Raw genomic sequence first — 19,775 nt, 5'->3', positions numbered from 1 at the left:
TCTAATAATGCTGGTGCCATATATGAGGTACCGTAGAAAGCACCTTGTCCTGCTAAACATGTGCTCCCCTTCTAAAGAACAGTCTATTTATAAACTCAGTCCACTCAAAGGACCTGAGGTGACCAGGCTATTTACCTTTCTAGAAGATAATTTTTATCTGCAACCTTCCCTGTCCTCTTACAGAGAACATGCACCCTGATATCTGCTCCCAACAATTAAATGCCCACCTACTTAATTTTCTTTCCTCACACCCAGATTGATTGAACTCTTGACTTAAAAAAAAAAAAAACTGGGCGGGTCAAGAAACCCAAACCCTCTCTTCCAACCGGAGCTCCGCCCTCTGCCCCCAGGTGGCCTGGAGTTGAAGGCCAAAGAGGGAGAGGAGGGCTGCACTGCTGTTGGGGCAGGCAAGAGCGCAGGCTCAGCCCCTTTAGCTAGTGGGACAAAGGGTCACACTAAAAATTGCTGCTGGGACTTGTCAGGTGGCTGCTGGTGACTCCCCACCGGATTTTCCTTCTCCCTTTCTCTCTCTCCACATATTGCTTCCCAAGAGAAGTCTGCTGCTGAAACTTCATCATCACAAGTTGGGGACACCACTTCACACAGGAGGGTAAGGAGATGGGGCCACACTCTCCAATTCCTGTCTTCTGGATTCTGGGATGTGCATGGGTCTGTGGGTGGGAGAAGGTAGGGTGCACTAGTGCTTGTGGTCGTGGAGCTATTTCACTGAATTCATCTACAGTTGGGTTAGGTTACTCATGTTCCTGATCTGAAGTTGGGAGCCAAAAAATATTTTCTTGAAATCTAAGGAATATGCTAAATTAGGAGAATGTCATACGTACTAATAGAAATGTATGAGAGGGATGCTTTTAAAAAGTAAAGTCACTTGCAATTTCTAAACATAATTTGAAGTCTCTAAAGTCTGATTGATATATGTTTCTCTTCCTCTATTTTACAGAGAAGAGAGGGGAAATAATAAAATTCTTAGGTTTTGTTCACAGTTTAGGATTTTTTTCTCATTTTTTATCGGGAATTATATAAGCATTTGATACCCAATAACTTTAGACAAAATGTAATTAGTTTTAATGAAATTCGTAGAAAAAAAAGTCAGGCAACTCTTCAAATCCCCAGAAATATAACCTACTGACAAAATAGAAATCTTTCTGCAAAAAAGAACAAGTTTGTAATTTAACTATAAAACAAGTTTTTGTTTTAACTGTACACACATGGCTATACTGACATATGTTTTATATTAGAAGTCATGTTGGAAATGAAACAGTAAAATAGAACCACCCCCCTTCATGTCAGACTTAACTTAAAATGGCAAGCAGCAGAGCTGGAGCTTTCTATTCCGGGCATCAGGGCTGATGAGCCCCGACAGATGCAGCGCCTGGAATGTGGTAGGGACAGCGAGCAGGCGTAGCTGATTTGCCCCTTTGGCAAGATGACATTCTGGGATCCCAGCTCATTCTGGCATGGGAGTGACAGTGACACCTTAGCACACATGGCTTTTCAGTTTACTCTGTGTAAAGTCTCCCCCAAGAGGCAAGGGTGGAGGCTAGCAGGAAAAAAGAACGCTCTTAAAGTGACAGGTTTTTTTCTATAAATCAGTTCTAGGAGCTTTCCATCTGAGATCTGTTTCAGGCCAGGAAGGACTTGATTTAAGTGTCATGGTTTCACATGGACTTACCCACTCGTAGAAAAGGGTAGAATTACATTACCATTTCTTGGCAACATCATTCTCAGTCCAATGACTTTCAGTCTACTTTGCGTTATGGACCTTTTTGAAAACCTCATGAAAGCTCTGGGCCCCCTCTACAGAGAAATGCACATAAACACACAGGCATAACATATTTCATAGTGTTCCAGAAAATTTTGTGGAATTCATGGGCTCACCTGAACTCCAAACCAGAAAAGGGTTGCCAGAGGAAATATAGGGCACTCAGCTACATTTTAATTTTACATAAATCACAAACCAGTTTTAAGTATAAGTATGTTCCAAATATTACATGGGATATACTTATAATAAAATAAAATTTGTGGTTTACCTGAAATTTAAATTTAATTGGACATTTTGTATTTTTGTTTGCTAAATCTGGCCACCCAGACCCAGATGCAGGCCCCTGTCTCTATTTTAGCCTATCTGATTATGAGTTGATTCTAGGGTTCTAAAAGGCCATATTGAGGAAACCAGATTTTGGCAATTCTCACAGCAGAAGCCATCTGTTTAGTTTTAACTCTCTATAAAATTTTAGAACTGAAAGGTGTATATCTCATTTGACAGGTGATTAAACTGAAATCCTAAAAGGTTGGATGTTTTGTCATAGGTCCATCAGATGGTTAGCGCAAAATGAACACCAAAAAAACCATTAGTCTCAAAAGCTAGATTTCCAAGTCCCTCTCACTGCCACCAAGCCCACTTTCCAACAGAGTAGGAAGAGGAAAAACTACTTCAGTAAAATTTTCAACGAAACCAAAAATTTTACCACTGAGTCCTTGCATCCTGTATCCAAGTTTGAAGAATAGAAGTTAACTTTATGTATAGTCTCTGTACATTATGCACAAAAGTCTGACACAGGCCTCTATCTAAGCTGAATCATAACAAGTTGATAATATTTGTCTTTAAACAAAAATTGATAATTTTTATATTACACATAACACTTAAAAGGAAGTACTTGATTCTCTGATCAACGGATTCATGCAAGACCTCCTCAAACCTATTTCTATTTTTGGCTTACCAACCTTTTGGAATTTCATATTTTTACCACCCCTAACAGGATAAAGAAATCTATGAGCTGTTTGTTCCTAAACAAATTTATCTTACATTCTAAAGGGCAACTCTTTTATTTCAGTGTTTGGAGATATACATTCTCCGTGACCAAATTTTGATTTTATAAATCTCAGTCCTACCTCACTCAGTCTCTAACTTCTCATGTTGAAAAGAACTAACTTATTAGCCTGCCACAAATTTTAACATTCCCTGGATTTAAAGGCAGCAATATAGGGGTCAGAGTTCAGTCTGGGTTTGAATCTTTACTCTACTACACATTGCACACTTGTGTGACCTTGGATAAGTTTTAAAACTCTCTTTGAACCTTAATTTCTTCATGTGTATAATGAACATACTATAACTGACTATTTTTAGGATTTCAGTGATGATTAATTTTTTTTAATTATGTAAAATACTGATTCAGGGCTCAGCATACAATAAGCCCTCGATTAATAAATATTAGCTATATAGTTATTATTTTAGGTAGAAATGGAGACACCATCGTCATAGAAACAACACAAAAACCAAGATCTGCAGTGGGCAGTGGCGGGAGAGCATGGAATTGCATCTTTGTTACCCTTCTGCCCAGTTTCTAATGGAGGAGACCCAAGAGTCTGTTCTGGGAGATAGTGGATAGAGCAGAGAGAGGAGGAGGCTGTGGTTTCCATGACCAAAGGGGAATTCTCTAGTTTCCCTCCACAGAATGATGGGATAAGGTATGCTCTTGTATGTAGCATAGGGAGACTTCTACAACCCCCCGCACCCTGTGCAAAGTCTCTTCTTTCACCTAGAAAGGGAAGGGAACAGAAGTGACTGGTAGCGCTTCCAAATGGCTGCTCAACCCATTACACAACGTTGGCTGCTGTAGCTAGACTTGCTCGCTCTTTCCAGCTTGCCCTACTATGGTAGGGACCATGTGAAAAGTGCAGGCCACTAATAGTCTGGGGTGAGGGAGTGGTTCTTCCTCTCTTTGACCCCAAGGAGCTACTCATTAGAGCTTCCTGGGTTGGGAATACAAATCAAGTCTGTTGTGCTTTAGAAAAAAAACAAAAACCACAGGCAATTCGATAAGGCTGTGCTCCTCACAGTGCAGACCAAGACCCTAGTGGAAGGCCTCCCGCAGGTATGGTAACCATGGCAACTGCCCTGGCTACCAAGCCTGGGGAGTCTCTGAGCAGCTGACCATAGGCTCTTATTGGTTAAAAAACAACAACAACAACAACAACAAGCTTTTAAAAAAACAACGATGAGTAAAATTCTCATCCAACTTTGATTTAATATATAATTGAATTGATAACAAAGGTATGGTTTCAAAATTCATTTATCAACACTTAGGTTATCTATGATCATATACATGCAACTCATTTTTGTAACCTTTTTCTTACAGCACATTTTGACTGTCTTTGTGGCCATCATTAGTGATCAGTTATTATCTAGCCCAGGGGCGCATAGTGAATATTTGTATAATTGTAGAAAAATAGTGAGAGTTCCTATACAAATTGCATTTGACTACATGTTCACATATGACCGAGTGACTGAGTCATACATTTTTGTGAATATTTAATTATTTTCTAATCACCCTGTACTACCTGTAATACCATCAGAATTTCCTCCAAAACGATGAGTGGTTATAAGCCCTACATCTACATGAATAGAAAAAAATAGGCCAAAAGATTTCTTCCAGAAAAATAGGGTTTCCTCACAGACATATTTATGCTCCTACTCTAGATGGTAAAACCTACTGTTTAAACACACACATGCGCGCGCGCACACACACACACACACACATTACTCTGCTGTGCTTACCTAGTTTCTTGTTGCCATTTTGTACCTCTCATTTTTATCTAACACGAATTACAGATTTTATTGCTCAATAATTCCCAGCTCCGTGGTGCTCATATGACAGTAGGTCTGATAACTGCTTGCTGAACAAAATTTTTTAAATTTTCCCCAAAGAAATACAACAAGGGGACACTCACTACATCAAGTCAAACGTGTTTGAAGACTAAAATGACAGTAAAGTTGAAAATCTATTTCACAAGGTAAGGACACATTTGCTTGCAAGAAAGAAAGAAGAAGGACAAATGTGCTATAGTCTTATAAACAAATGTAAATATGAATTTGACAATTTGAGCTTAATAAGGAAGAAAGAAGCCCTGGAAAGGAGATGGACCTTTTCTGTTTCCTACCTACTTGCTACTCTCCTTCCACATGGAAAGGAACAGGAACAAACACAATAACAGAATTTTTAAAACATATATTCCAGTCATTAAATTGAAGACATTTCAAGACGGATCACAGCTACGTTTTACCCCTTAGGAGGAATTCAACAGTGAGACTTAAAGTGTGTGCGTGCGCACGCGCGCGCGCGCACACACACACACACACACACCAAGAAACTATAAAACACCTAAATACCTAAATGTCCATCCACATGAGAGTAATTGAATAAGCGTTATATATTGTTACTATGGGACACTGCAGCTATTAGAGAGAATGGGAAAAATTTGTGTATGTACTGATACAGAAAGATGTATATGAGTTACTGCTAGGTGAAAAAAGCAAACTGCTAAATAATATAGCATAAATTTGTACTGCAGCTGACTTGTATTGGCTCAGGAGAACCAATTTTTACATTTGCAAGAATTTGACAAGCTGGCATTAAACATTGGATAGCTTAAAATCATCCACATGAGTGTTTTTGTACCAAAGAAATCAGCACCTCACAATTAAGAGCTTTTTTCGCACTAGAAAGTTGGTTTACCAGCACACCACTGTTCAAATGATGCAGACATAAGTTTGTATAAGCCTATGTAATTATCTGGAATCATAGATAACAAACTGTGAATTGTTGAATTACATATATTGATTTTTCAACTTTAAAAATGAAAAAAGAAAAGCAACATTGGTACACACACACACAAAACGTGAATGCTGCCATGCTATAAATAAAATCCATTTAAAAATCCATGTGTAGCATCTTCTGATGATTATACTAAACTTTTCGAAAAAGGCTAAAACAATTTACTCTCATATTTGAAGGGCTATGTATATATTTGATAAACAATAAATTCAATTCTACGTTTGAATACTAGAGTTGTTCAGAGCTACATTATAGTGCTAAACCCACACTTGTACAGGTTTAAAAACTGGTTCAAATATTTATAACAATGGAAAAAAGGTTTGTATTCTTAATATGTTAGCATCCATATAAATAAATCTCTATGTGATATATCACTATGAGGCATATTGCTAGATTAAGAATTTTAATGTCAAAACATAAAAATTGTTTTTATTTCTGATAGACTGCCAAATTATCATCCAAAAGACTATATTGATTATATTCCTATCAATAATGAATGGAGAGTATCACATCAAAATCCAAAATTGTGAATATCGAAAACACTTTAAACCATAAGATAAACAAAATTTGACCACAAAAAATAAAAAGTATCTCTGGATTTCAGCTGACATTTTTCCGATAATTATTAGATTAGCTTTGTAAAAATTTATTAACTATTTGTATTTTACTTCTGTGAATGACCTAGTTGCATAGTCATAGTTTTTGTCTATTTTTTTTAATTGGAATATTTTTTTCTTATTGATTTGTAGGAAATCTATAAATATTGTGTCAGTTAACCTTTTTTCTGTCAAAAATATTACAGATATTTGTTTTTACTGTTGTGTGTCTTTTAAGTAGCTATTGTTACTTTTTAGAAGTTTTTGTTTTGTTCTATATTCAGATATTTTAGTCTTTTCCTTTATCGCTTCTGGATTTTGTGTTATATGTAAGAAGGCCTTTCCTACTCTAAGATTTTTAAGAAAAAACTACTTCTAGTTCGTGTGTGTGTGTATGTATGATTTAGATATTTAAATGATCTGGAAGTTATTTTAGCGAATATGTAACTAGAAATCAATTGAACTAATGCTATCATTACAAGTCCTTACCCATTGATTTTTAAGTGCCACATTTATTCTAATGTGTATATTAGAATACATATACATATTCTGCATTTTATATGGATTCCTGGATTTAGTATTTCATTGAAGAAAACTTCAGAGTAGTTATAATTCACTTTTTCAGGAGAATAAACTAAGCCCTTCAAATGATATTTTACTATTAGTCCATAATTACTGTATAAATAGGTCAGAAAATTGTCATTTCTGTTTTATAAAGTTACTCAGTAATACAGCTATTGAGCAGTCTCAATCGATAACATAAATCTTTCTAGAATTGTCTTTAGTTCTTGATGCCGAAGTAAACAATCAATAAAGTATTCATCTAGTTTAATGTGACTTTAAATTTCTTTTCGAGAGTTAATCTACATTATGTGATTTAAAAACTTTTTATCTTATATAAAAAAAAAGTTTCTCGATGTAGCAATTCAAAGTCCAAAGCACAATTAAAATAAAACCATGCTTTTTTTTTTTTTCTAGCTGACCTCTTGCCTGTCAGTGTGTTTGCCAACATGGCCCCCAAAAAGAAGACCGTCAGAAAGAACAAAGGCGATATCAATGAGATGACCATAATTGTAGAAGATAGCCCTCTAAACAAACTAAATGCTTTGAATGGGATCCTAGAGGGAGGCAATGGCCTTAGCTGCATTTCTTCTGAATTAACAGATACTTCTTATGGCCCCAACCTCTTGGAAGGTTTAAGTAAAATGAGGCAGGAGAGCTTCCTTTGTGACTTAGTCATTGGCACCAAAACCAAATCCTTTGATGTTCACAAGTCAGTGATGGCTTCATGCAGTGAGTACTTTTACAACATCCTAAAAAAAGACCCATCTACGAAAAGGGTGGACCTCAATGATATCTCACCACTGGGCCTGGCCACTGTTATTGCATATGCCTACACCGGAAAGCTGACCCTCTCCTTGTATACAATAGGAAGCATTATCTCCACTGCTATTTACCTTCAGATCCATACCCTTGTAAAGATGTGCAGTGATTTTCTGATACGAGAGATGAATGTTGAGAACTGCACATACATTGCTAACATTGCTGAAACATACTCTCTGAAAAATGCAAAAGCAGCAGTCCAAAAATTTATCCGGGATAACTTCCTTGAATTTGCAGAATCAGAGCAGTTTATGAAACTTACATTTGAGCAAATTAATGAACTTCTTATAGATGACGACTTACAGTTGCCTTCTGAAATAGTAGCATTCCAGATTGCTATGAAATGGTTAGAATTTGACCAAAAGAGAGTGAAATATGCTGCAGATCTTTTGAGCAATATTCGCTTTGGTACTATCTCTGCACAAGACCTGGTCAATTATGTTCAGTCTGTACCAAGAATGATGCAAGATGCTGATTGTCACAAACTGCTTGTGGATGCTATGAACTACCACTTACTTCCATATCATCAAAACACATTGCAGTCTAGGCGCACGAGAATCCGTGGGGGCTATCGAGTCCTCGTCACTGTTGGGGGACGTCCAGGCCTTACTGAAAAGTCTCTCAGTAGAGATATCTTATATAGAGACCCTGAAAATGGATGGAGCAAGCTTACAGAAATGCCAGCCAAGAGTTTTAATCAGTGTGTGGCTGTGATGGATGGATTCCTTTATGTAGCCGGTGGTGAAGACCAGAACGATGCAAGAAATCAAGCCAAGCATGCAGTCAGCAATTTCTGCAGGTACTTATCCTTTATTAGGAACTGAAATGGTTCAGTATTATGAGGAAATCGCCCTGATATAGAGGTAAATTAATCATGCTCATTAGCTTCTTTCATTACCTCAGTAAATCGATAATACTAATAATGTCACACTACATATATAAACAACACTTTTCATGATATAAAGTGCATTCACATATATTATGTACTCTAGGTTTCTGAATAAGCCTATGAAGTGAGCAGGGAAGACATGATTATTCTGATTTGACAGATGAGAAATCTGATACTCAGAGAAGTTATACCACTAGTAAATGGTAATTCACGTTTTCTCACTTACAGTCAAGTACTCTTTACAATATACTGCCTTTCTGAAAGACACTGGGTACAAGTTTAGTTTTTAAGACTGGTAAGAAAGATTAAAATAATACAAAATTTATCTTAAGTGACTGTTACTGACGATTGCCAGATTTATAATTGGCAAATAGAATGAGAGCATTAAAAATGCAGCAGCTAATTAATTTTAAATATTTATTTGAAGATTGAATACCAGAGAAAATGTCAATATTTTTGATGCATGAAAAGTAAAAGCATAATAAATCCTTCAGAAAATGGAATTCGAATGACATACTTTTGTTTATTTATAATAAAAAATTAAATGTCCAAATATATGAAATCTTCAGAAAGTCAGGCTTACAACTTGGTAATAATACAAAGTCAAACAAATAATGAGCAAGGTCTGAAAATTTAAACAGTATTTCATGAAAAATATTCTTTATTATTTCATTATGTGTGTGTTTCATTTAAACGAATTCAAACACTTAAGTTATTTTTAACCTTTAATTTATAACTATAGTTAATTTTGATTTGGAGGTTAAATGAGACAAAGATGAACATTAAACTGATAGCATAAGTCCTGTGTTTACAATATTTTAGAACTATATAAACAGGAAACTATCAGTTTACCATGACTGCTTATTTCCTCTTTCTGATAACTCAGCTTTTTGTACTTAAGTCATTGTTTTTGCAGTATTGATTTCAGTGCTTATGATATAATTACCATAATATTGAACACTGAAAAAATATATATCCATAAACGAAATAATCTTACCTACTAATATGTGCTAGAAAATAAAGCAGCATCAAAAGTTAAAGCTTTTGTTGATGCTTTCGGACATGAGTTCCATTGCTCTCATTCTAAACAGATAATAGAAAAAAAATTGGTTGAGTTTTTTTGCAATGGCCAAGATAGGTGTATAAATAAGAAGGAGTTTGTGAGAAATGGAGAAATTCAATTAGTGAACTCCTATATTAATTAAACAGTGAGAATGAACTAGGGATGGTTGGTCTCTGAAGATATGAAGATTTTAATGTGGCAGCGTTCTCTTTTCTGATTGCCACAACTGGCCACTTTTCACTCCTACCCCACATCTCACAAATCCTACTAGAGAGTGAGTATTTGAACATGAAGGAAAGGGGATTAGAAGACCGGTCTCGGTGGAGTCTTCTCCAAACAGCTGGATAAAGGAAGTTAATTTGTTAACGGGAGGAGGGGAGTCACCAATGCCTACCTGGCTTTTTCTAAGTGTCACACTTTTTTTTACTGTTTGAAAGAGAAACGCCAGTAACCAGGTAAGGAGCTGCGCTATGTCAGCAGCCTCCTGGCATAAAGTGTCGAAATTCCCACGTTATGGTGGGTGGAATAACAAGGGTTCCCTGGCTGCCGCCAACAAGGCTGTCACACTTCCTCTGCCATTCGCAGGTACGATCCCCGCTTCAACACCTGGATACACCTGGCCAGCATGAACCAGAAGCGCACGCACTTCAGCCTGAGTGTGTTCAACGGGCTCCTTTACGCCGTGGGCGGCCGCAATACAGAAGGCAGCCTGGCTTCACTGGAGTGCTACGTGCCGTCCACCAATCAGTGGCAGCCCAAGACGCCCCTGGAGGTGGCGCGCTGCTGCCACGCCAGCGCAGTCACCGACGGCCGAGTGCTGGTGACCGGCGGCTACATCAGCAACGCGTACTCGCGCTCCGTGTGCGCGTACGACCCGGCCAGCGACTCGTGGCAGGAGCTGCCGAACCTTAGCACGCCACGGGGCTGGCACTGCGCAGTCACTCTGGGTGACAGGGTGTACGTGATGGGGGGTAGCCAGGTGGGGCCGCGCGGGGAGCGCGTGGACGTGCTGACGGTGGAGTGCTACAGCCCGGCGACCGGCCAGTGGAGCTACGCGGCGCCGCTGCAGGTGGGCGTGAGCACCGCGGGAGCATCCGCGCTGCATGGCCGCGCCTACCTGGTGGGCGGCTGGAACGAGGGAGAGAAGAAGTACAAGAAGTGCATCCAGTGCTTCAGCCCCGAGCTCAACGAGTGGACCGAGGACGACGAGCTGCCCGAGGCCACTGTGGGCGTGTCCTGCTGTACCCTTTCGATGCCCAACAACGTGACCCGGGAATCCCGAGCCAGCTCGGTGTCCTCCGTGCCAGTCAGTATCTGAACCAAGGTAGATGCGGAGAGGCGGGAATAACAAATATTTATTTGTGGTTAACTTATGAGTTAGCGAAAAGGAAAATATATAACATTAACTACAACGATTGTATTTTTAAGTATCTTGAGGCATACGTCCTATTGGGTTTAAATTCCAGGTATGGCATAATCTACCTCTGTGTCATTTTGTTAAAGCAAAATACAGGGTCACAGTCAACAATGAAAGAATTTATTTCAACGGCCAGTGGGTGGCAGACAGAATTCATTGTAGGCACTCTTCCATCCTGGCATGTTTCCCATAAATGTATAGCGGTTACACCCACATTTGAGATTTTTTTCCTCTGCACTTCAGTAGACAGGACACTTACGTGAGTAAGCGATTTCACATACAAACGTTTATTTGCCTCTCTTTTTCTTTAGGAGGTTGAAAATATCTAAGATGAAAATCCGTAGCTGTAAAAATTTAAGATTTAATTATATATTTCAGTGAAGTTTCTTTTCCTGTACATGACTGAGTAAAGGATTTCGAAAGGCATCCCATGACAGTCGTATTAAAGTCTGACTAGAAAGTGACAGGGATTCCACCTAGGGACTGTATATTTGATACCTTTAGTTTCTCCATGATTCCCTCCATGCTTCAGACCCAGTGTATTCTCTATTATAAAATCCTGCCCTCAAAGAAGGAACTGATATTAGCAAATTAGTTAGTATTGTAAATTTAAATTATTTTATTGTTTCTCTTAGGAGTATTTGCACTTTAACCCTTATTTCCTATCGAAGGAATTGCAAGTATCATGGGAGCCTTGGTCTCACCCTAAAAACTACACCAAGATGGTTAAGAGCAACCTTGACCCTAATGTAAGCCCCAGAAAAAAAATCAAATAAAACTATGTGCTTAAGAATTATTAATTTAAAACTTATATAACCTAAAGTTTATACAACCAATAACAATAATTTGATTTCTTCTACTCTTTCATATGATGAAAATGAAGGAAACATTTGGAATTCTTGGATTTGCCAATAACAGGAAGAATGGGTCTGGAGGTAAATGCCATCGTTTCTCATTTCATAGAAATCCCCCTGATTTTTTAATTAAAAATCTAACACATTTGTTTTACTTAGAACTATTAAAATACTATATGCCCACTCATATTTTTAACCTCATCTGCTCCAAATTAGCTTTGCAAATTAAAGTGTATCCACGTGATATGATTTTTCTTACATATTTGTCAAGGGAATGATTGTCGTAAATGATACATATTTTCCTTGCTTATAATTTATCACTTTATTCTTTGATAGTTTGTTTTGGAGAATAAGTGGCCTGTCAATTTTGGGTTATATGCAGTTGGATTTTGAAAAATAAAACAAACTATTTAATGGCTAAACATGAGCTATATGGAACTATAACTGGGTTTTTATTAATCCTATCCTCTCCAACCCCTTATAGATAGTTATTGCTAATTACATTATTTATACTTAAAATATGTTATCGGAACTGTGAAAAGTGTTTCATATAGTACACTTTGTGGAACAATTTTATATCATTGATCCTTATGAAAAGTTCAATCTCTGCGTTTAATGGTAACACTCAGGTAATGGCTAAAACACTGTAAGTTAAGAACAAGATATTATTAATAAAAATCACTGGAGTGTCTCTTTACCCCACACAGTGCATAAGGAGTCTCTCTAAGTTCAGAGCAGATCTGAAGGCACCTGCTCCTTTGACACACTTTGTCTACACAGGCTGTTAAACAAAGCCATCTGAGAAATTAGTTTGTGGAACAAGTCGAATCACTGAGCTCTTAAGTTATCAGTGTACAACTCATAGATTCTCTTTTGTCCTTGCAGCATCATTGGTAAGATAAACTTTTCATTTTTAATAAATTATTTTGGCCACAACTGACAAAGCCTATGTGAGAGTGACTAATAACATCTTTTAGTTGCTATAAATATATATTATCATATAATTGAGAAGTCTATAGTATATTGTTAATTTTGAGAGGGGAAAAGGTGATCGATATGGATTACAGATCATAAGTGACAAATAGACATAACTCCTTGATGTACACTAATAGATATGTCTCCCACTGAGATCCTAGAAATATTGCGAAATGAAGGACCTAACGCTTAGAATGAAATAAGAATCAATCAATTATAACATTTTATCACACAAGAATGAGGAAGATGCTAGAAATAGAGGATTTTCCATCTGTCAAAGCTTGATAAGATAGGTTGAACAAAAATATGACGGGCTTTCTAAAAATGAAACGAGACATGATAGAACTTGAAAAACATTTGAAATTACCATTAAATTTATTTTCTACATTATCTGAAGACTCAAAAAATACACATATCTGGGGCTTACCAGGGTGAATTGTTCTATCTTCTGCTTCAACGACTAGGTTAATAAATCAAGACCCATATGAATTTGTAATGCTGAAATTTCTGACATAACAAATTAGTAGGGAGCATGGAACAACAGAGTTGATGAAACAACCTGGTGTATCCTGGAACATCCTGCACTGACAATTGAAAGACACAAAAGTATACAGAATCAAAATACTGTATGTCACCTTTCATGTGTAAGTGACATATACTCTTTAAGCCAACTACTGAAGTGGTTCCTCCTAAAAAACTTGACAATTTCTTCATGTTTTCCAACTGGAAAATTACTTCATCTTCATTATGTTTTAAGCTTACATTAAATTACACTCCCAAGTCTTAGGATCTAACTGTGTACTTCCTTTTTATTTTTCTGAAAGAAAAGGACTTGTTATTTTTGTAGTGCCAGAGCCCTGTAATTAAATAAAAGCATCAGTTCGGTGTATGAGAGAAATGGCATGTTACCCAGCTGCTGAAATAATGAAATTCAATCTCTCATTTTCTGAATGAGCCAGAGACCTGATGCGAAAGTCTCCCGGAAGCCAGATTTTGTAGTCTGTCCATTTTTAGTTAGGTTCTTGGTGCTGAGTTGTCATCCCTGATGCACTTGTTGCTTTTGTTGGGATTGAATGAGTTTTATTTTTACTTCCTATGTTGTAAGAATGGTTATGGCTATACATTCGATGACGGTACAGATTAATTCTAAACATTGATTAGAGGGTAATGGTGTGTTATGAGTGAGGAGGTATAATTGAAGTAATAAGGAAGTGAGTGTACTGAATGATTCAGTCATTTAAACAGCAGTTAAGTGTATTTTACAAACATGCATGGAAATAAAGGTTTACCTGGAAATATGTAAATGTTAAAAGGTCAATTTTTGCTGGTTATCCTGGCCAAATATCTTCAGAATTCATCCAGCTGCGAGATAAAAGAAACTACATCACTTTATTTAATTATTTTTCCCAAGTTACAAAGAAATAAATTTATGTAATATTCTCTGAATGATTCCTTTGAAATCTTCTCAGAATGAATCTTCTCTGACTAAGTTAAATCCCATCCCAGCCTCTGATGGCTATGTTTTCTAACACAAGGCAGCATTAAAAGGAACTATTTTTCAGTATTTCTTTTCATACAAATAAAAACTATAGCATAGTTTCCTAAATACTCATTCATGGTAATTATGAGAACTAAAGATTCTCAAATATTAAAGACTTAATCTTCCAGCACATGCAGAAGGTAAACACCATTTAAAGTCCCCTCTCGGGGAATTTAAAATAAAATATTTATCTTGGACAATCCTTAAAAAGGTTGTATTTCAGCAAATTTTGGCAAAAACTTTTTTTTTGTTTCCTGAAAACATTCTGATATTATATAAGGAACAACAAATTAAAACGTATGTAGTGTTTGTAACCGCATCACTATCAATAAAACTGCATTCAAAAAGCTTGTCAGAGATCGAAAGTAGGCAGTTTTGAAGTGTCCTTTTGTAATAATTGGTGTTTTTTTTCCCTTCTGTTTGGTTTCCTGATGATTTACCTCAACAAAATACATACACACCACACACACACACACACACACACACACACACACACACACACGAAATGGCAAATATCGAAAAGCTGTTTCAATAGCTTGAAGACTAATGAAAAATAAAGGGATAAAATATCAATAGTAACTTGCATTGTAACTCAGACAAAACCCTAAGTCTGGTCTGTCTCAGCCCTGAGCACTTAGAAGTCGTAAATTGTGGCTTCTCATCTCATTTTCACCCTGACCACAGCCAGCCTGGAACAGACTCAGTTTCATCGTCATTTGCAAGAAAACTTCTCAGGAAATGCAGTTGTACAAACACACCCTCACAGCCTTCCTCTTCCACTTCACCTTCCAAATGAGCAAATGAAATGTAACCAAGGCAAAATTCTCAATCTTTGATCTGATTCAGCAGTTAAATAATAACACTTAGTTGAGGCCATCTTAGGCATTTCTAAAATGACCTTTTCTTAAACTTCTCCAAGTCCTGTAAACATTCAAAGAGATGAGGTTGGCCCCCAAGCAGAGACCAACTGGTGCCGCATTTTTAGTTTTGAGCACACCTATCAGTTACCTCTGAGTTTCTTTACATTTTCTTTTAACTCCCACATAGCTCCAAGCTTCCCTGCAGGTTTGAACTCCCCCACATTTATACGTAAGTCCATCCGATTCAGGACACATATGAAATTATTAAATGGTACTAATCACATCTAAGGGACTCTCGTATATCAAAGGAATGACCATTTTGCACATACTGTATTTGGCAAGCGTTGTAGAAAGGCTAGAGACTAAATGACATTCGAACCCACTTCTAGGCTTTCTGCTCATTAGGGTGGTATGAAAGTGCATCAGAAGGTCCATTTCTATAGGAATAGGCTTCGCAGGAGAGACGAAATCCAATATATGCCCCTTAGAAATACCCTACTTAGCCCTTTTGTTTTCCTTTCTAGCCACATGCACAGATTGGTTTATGAACCTAGATGTAAGCTGCATTATTCCTTATGCCAGCACCAATCTTTCACCCAGTTTCTGATCAGACATGCTCCTTAGGGAGTGGTAAGGAAGGAAAGCACTTTCTCAAACCTTTGGAGAGATGCAGTAGCCTCGGATTAGCCTAAAGATCCATATGACTTCTTTCTTTATCCATTTCAGAGAAACATTTATGAAATCAAGCTGACTCATCCTGGAAAAAATACTGTTTAGACTTTGCCTTGATATTCAATCATAGCTATAGAAGTGATTGTATTCTTCAGAAAAGAAAGCCTTTTAAAATTACTATTATTTAGCCCAGAAGGGGTGATACATCAAAATGGAAGAAGCAAGACCTTGATTATAACAACAAACATTTCTCTCCACTCCACCATCATCCCCACCATTGCAACACATACCCAAAGGAGGGATGTCCAATAATATGAATAGAGAGCTTCTGCCTTTTTATCTGGGTGTTTTTGCTTTGCGCTCACATTTAGGTTATCACCATAGGCTCTACATTCAAAAATTCTGTCTCTTTCCATCTTGGGGATATCTCTATCTTCAGTTAGAGGGGAAAACTGAACAGGATCTATTTTTGGTGGACTAGGTATGGAAGTAATTTTTGTCAGTTCCACACACAACACTTTGACCAGACCTAGACAGATGGCTTCGCCTAGATGCAAGGGAGCGGGGGTGAAATAAAAAAGTTTTCTTATAGCATTGTCTCTACACAATAAATGATTCTGTTTTGGAAATCTTGGCTCTCATCTTCTTCTGTGATTGTCCATGGAGCAAGGAGCTTCCAAGGCGAACTGTCTCCCCTCAACCGCACCCCTCTGGATCTGCTGACACCTTAGCAGTGCTTTCCTCCCCCCTATTTTCTGAGTCATTAGACCTGCACTCAGCTCCCTATTTCATCTTGCCTTTTCCTTTCTGAAAGACAGGGTCCGACAACTCTCGCAGCCTTTTCTCAATTCGGAGCCTTTGTGGGTCTACAGAATACATTATATGTGTTTTGTAAGCTTTGAGTGTTTTCATAAATCTGGTTCCCATAAACCATCAAGGAAATCCATCTGATATCAGAACCACTCCCTCATCCCTCCCTCCCTCGGTCTCTTGTCTCTACTTCTGGAATATTCCTTGATTTTGCCTCTCAAACAATATTGACTGTAATTTATATATCTGTGGCTAAATACCTCTCCTTATGAGGAGGTTCTCAGTACATGATGGTTTTAGGAGAAGAGAACACATCGTATAGAGTTGAAATTTTAAAAGAGGAAATACATGCATCTGTTCTTAATCACCATAAGAAGAGAAGCTTCCTCAAAAAGAGGGGGAGAAGGAAATCGCAATGATTGTAATCTGTCCCCCAAGTCTTCTCCCTAATCTTCATGAAATCTTTCCATTTATAGCAGAATTCCAAGTTGAGATCTGTTTTAATCTACCACAGTTCTGCAGATGGGTAACAAAGGAAATTCTGTGTGCAGAAAGAATCCTTTCCTTGTTTAGCAAATGATCATTGGGCATAACCATGCACCACATGTGCTGCTGGAATACCATTGTGAACAAGATGCTCTGTTTCCCCAAGGACAGTGAAGAACAGAATCCCCAAGGGGAGACTCTGATCCCTATAGCACACTCATTTATCATTTAGATCAGGCAGAGCCAACTCTACAAAGTGCAATTAAATTAACAAGCATTTACTTCTTGCCAAGTTTTGCATTCCCTGGGTCCTGTGGGGCAGAGAAAGGTAAACCCAATTTAGAGCTTGCCCTTGAGGAGCTTAGAAGTGTTAAAAGTTTTTAATTAACAACGTTTTGAGGTTATTCTCTTATTTTTCACTCCTATGCCTCTGATCATGGGCTCTCTTTCTCTGCCCTGCTCTACGCTCTGGGAAACTGATCTCCAAGGATGGCATCATCTGGATTCACCCTCTTTGGCCCATAGGTTGTATTTATCTAATGGAAGACATCAGAAGAAGATCAGAGGGCAGAAGAAAATAGTTGAGATATTTCTTTCCTGTCTTTGTGGAGCTTCAGCACTGTGTTCTGGCCATAGCTACAATTCTCTGCAACTGCAGCACCTGCCAGGCATCCCCTGCTCCCTGGCTCCCACTCACATCATCACAACATAGCTTAGCATTTCTGGATATTTTCTTTCTAGTTTAGAATATATTCCTTAAGAGTGAGCACCTTGTCTGTCTTGTTCACTGCTATACCTCCAGGGTGTAGTACAATGCCTAGTGTATAGCAGGTGATCGATACTTTTTGTTGAGTAAGTAAATGAGTGAATGAATGAATGAAATAATAAAACCATCATGACTTACTGCTTGCTAGATTCCTATTCCAATATTATTCACTTATTGAATCAATAAACTCTTATTGCACACCTACTATATTCAAAGCACTTTTCTTTACCCCAAGAAGTGAGCACAATAAAGCACACAACCATAAGTAGGACTTCTCCAAGCTAGCTGGAAGCCCAAAATTATATTGTTAAGAAACATTACAGGTGGAAGAAATTATTCAATCAAACTTCTACATTTATTTTTTTTAAGTTTTCAGAACATTGATAATATTTCTATAGTTATTTACCATTACTTTTTTTTAAATTGCATGCTTTCTCTATAATAGCCAAATCTTCAAAAGTAGGTTAAGACTAGTTTCAGCATTCAGCTGACAAGGCTTTATGTAGTATATTTATTTAGCAATAAATATTTAGTGTAAATAGTTAAAGTATTTAATACACTTAGTTAAATATGTACACATACATACAAACATCATTTGATAGAATATATCAAATTTTTAATAAATATACACAGAGAGGGAAAGCACTAATATACCAGCTAAATGCTGAAACTAGTCCTATATATTGTTGTGTGTGTGTGTGTGTGTGTGTGTGTGTGTGTGCAGTTTTGTATATATCTAGATACATAGTTGTGGACTGAATGTGTCCCTTCAAAATTCGCATGTTGAAACTCTAATGTTATGATACTCAGAAGTGAGACCTTTGGTTATGAGGGTGTATGGAGCCCCATGATGGGATCAACGTCCTTATGAGTCAGCACTCTTCACTGTGTGAGGATACAAATGAGAGGAAGGCCATCTGTAAACCAGCAAGAGTATCTTTAGCTAGAATAGAAGACCGCATTGCTGCCCTGATCTCAGAATTCCTAGCCTCCGAAACCATGAGAAGTTTGTTGTTTAAGTTACCTGGTTTATGGTATTTTGTTACAGCAGCCTGAGCCCAAGCAGACTAAGATAGAGACTAAAATAAAGACGTAAAGAGATAGACACATAGATGTAGACATATCGATATCTCGTATTGCTATATGCCTGCATATTATGGGCTGATTAATGTCTACACCCTAATGTCTGGACCCTGAGCATATGTTACATGGCAAAAAGGATTTCACAAAGATAATTAAGGTTATAGACCTTGAGGTGAGAAAAATGTCTTGGATTAACCAGGTGAACCCAATCTAGTCACTTTAGCCCTTAAAAGCAGAGAAATTTCTCCACCTGGAATCAGAGAGATACAGAAGAGGAAGTGAGCCTTCAAGTGTGAGGAGGATTTACTCGCTATTGCTGGCTCTGAGATACAGGTGTCCATCTGCAAAGACTGAAGAAAGGCCTCAAAAAGCTACAGCCAGCCTCCAGCTGACAGCAGCAAAATCCAGACCTTTGTCCCATAGCTGTAAGAAACAGGATTGTTCTATAACAACCTGAATGAGCATGGAATAAGCCTCTCCATAAAAGCTCATCTAGTCAACACTTTGATGACAGCTTTGTGAAACCTAGAGCGGATAAACCAGCTGAGCTCACCAGACGTCTACAGAACTATAAAATAATAAATGTGTGTTGTTTTAAGGCACCAAGATAGGGCGATTTGTCCACACAGCACTAGGAAAATAATTCCCCTGATGTTCAACCAGGAACCCTGGACTCAGGCCTGACAATCCCCACGGGAGGAGGAGAGCCAAGCTGCGAGAACTCTGGAAGCCAAGGTCACACACAGGT

At 37.7% G+C, this 19,775-nt stretch overlaps 1 protein-coding gene across 1 annotated transcript; it reads left to right on the top strand.

The window, feature by feature from the left end:
* Positions 1–397: 397 nt before the first annotated feature.
* KLHL31 (kelch like family member 31) lies at positions 398–14,774 on the top strand. Its single transcript, XM_016153877.2, has 3 exons — positions 398–610; positions 7,208–8,411; positions 10,150–14,774. Exons 2-3 carry the CDS (start codon positions 7,240–7,242, stop codon positions 10,880–10,882), a joined length of 1,905 nt encoding a protein of 634 aa, XP_016009363.1. The 5' UTR covers positions 398–610; positions 7,208–7,239; the 3' UTR covers positions 10,883–14,774.
* The last annotated feature ends 5,001 nt before the right edge of the window (positions 14,775–19,775 follow it).

This window comes from Rousettus aegyptiacus, unplaced genomic scaffold (genome assembly GCF_014176215.1).
Source record: "Rousettus aegyptiacus isolate mRouAeg1 unplaced genomic scaffold, mRouAeg1.p scaffold_m13_p_1, whole genome shotgun sequence".
NCBI classification, from domain to species: domain Eukaryota; kingdom Metazoa; phylum Chordata; class Mammalia; order Chiroptera; family Pteropodidae; genus Rousettus; species Rousettus aegyptiacus.
The sequence above is the reverse complement of the archived record's forward strand: the minus strand, read 5'-3'. Positions and strand labels throughout refer to the sequence as shown.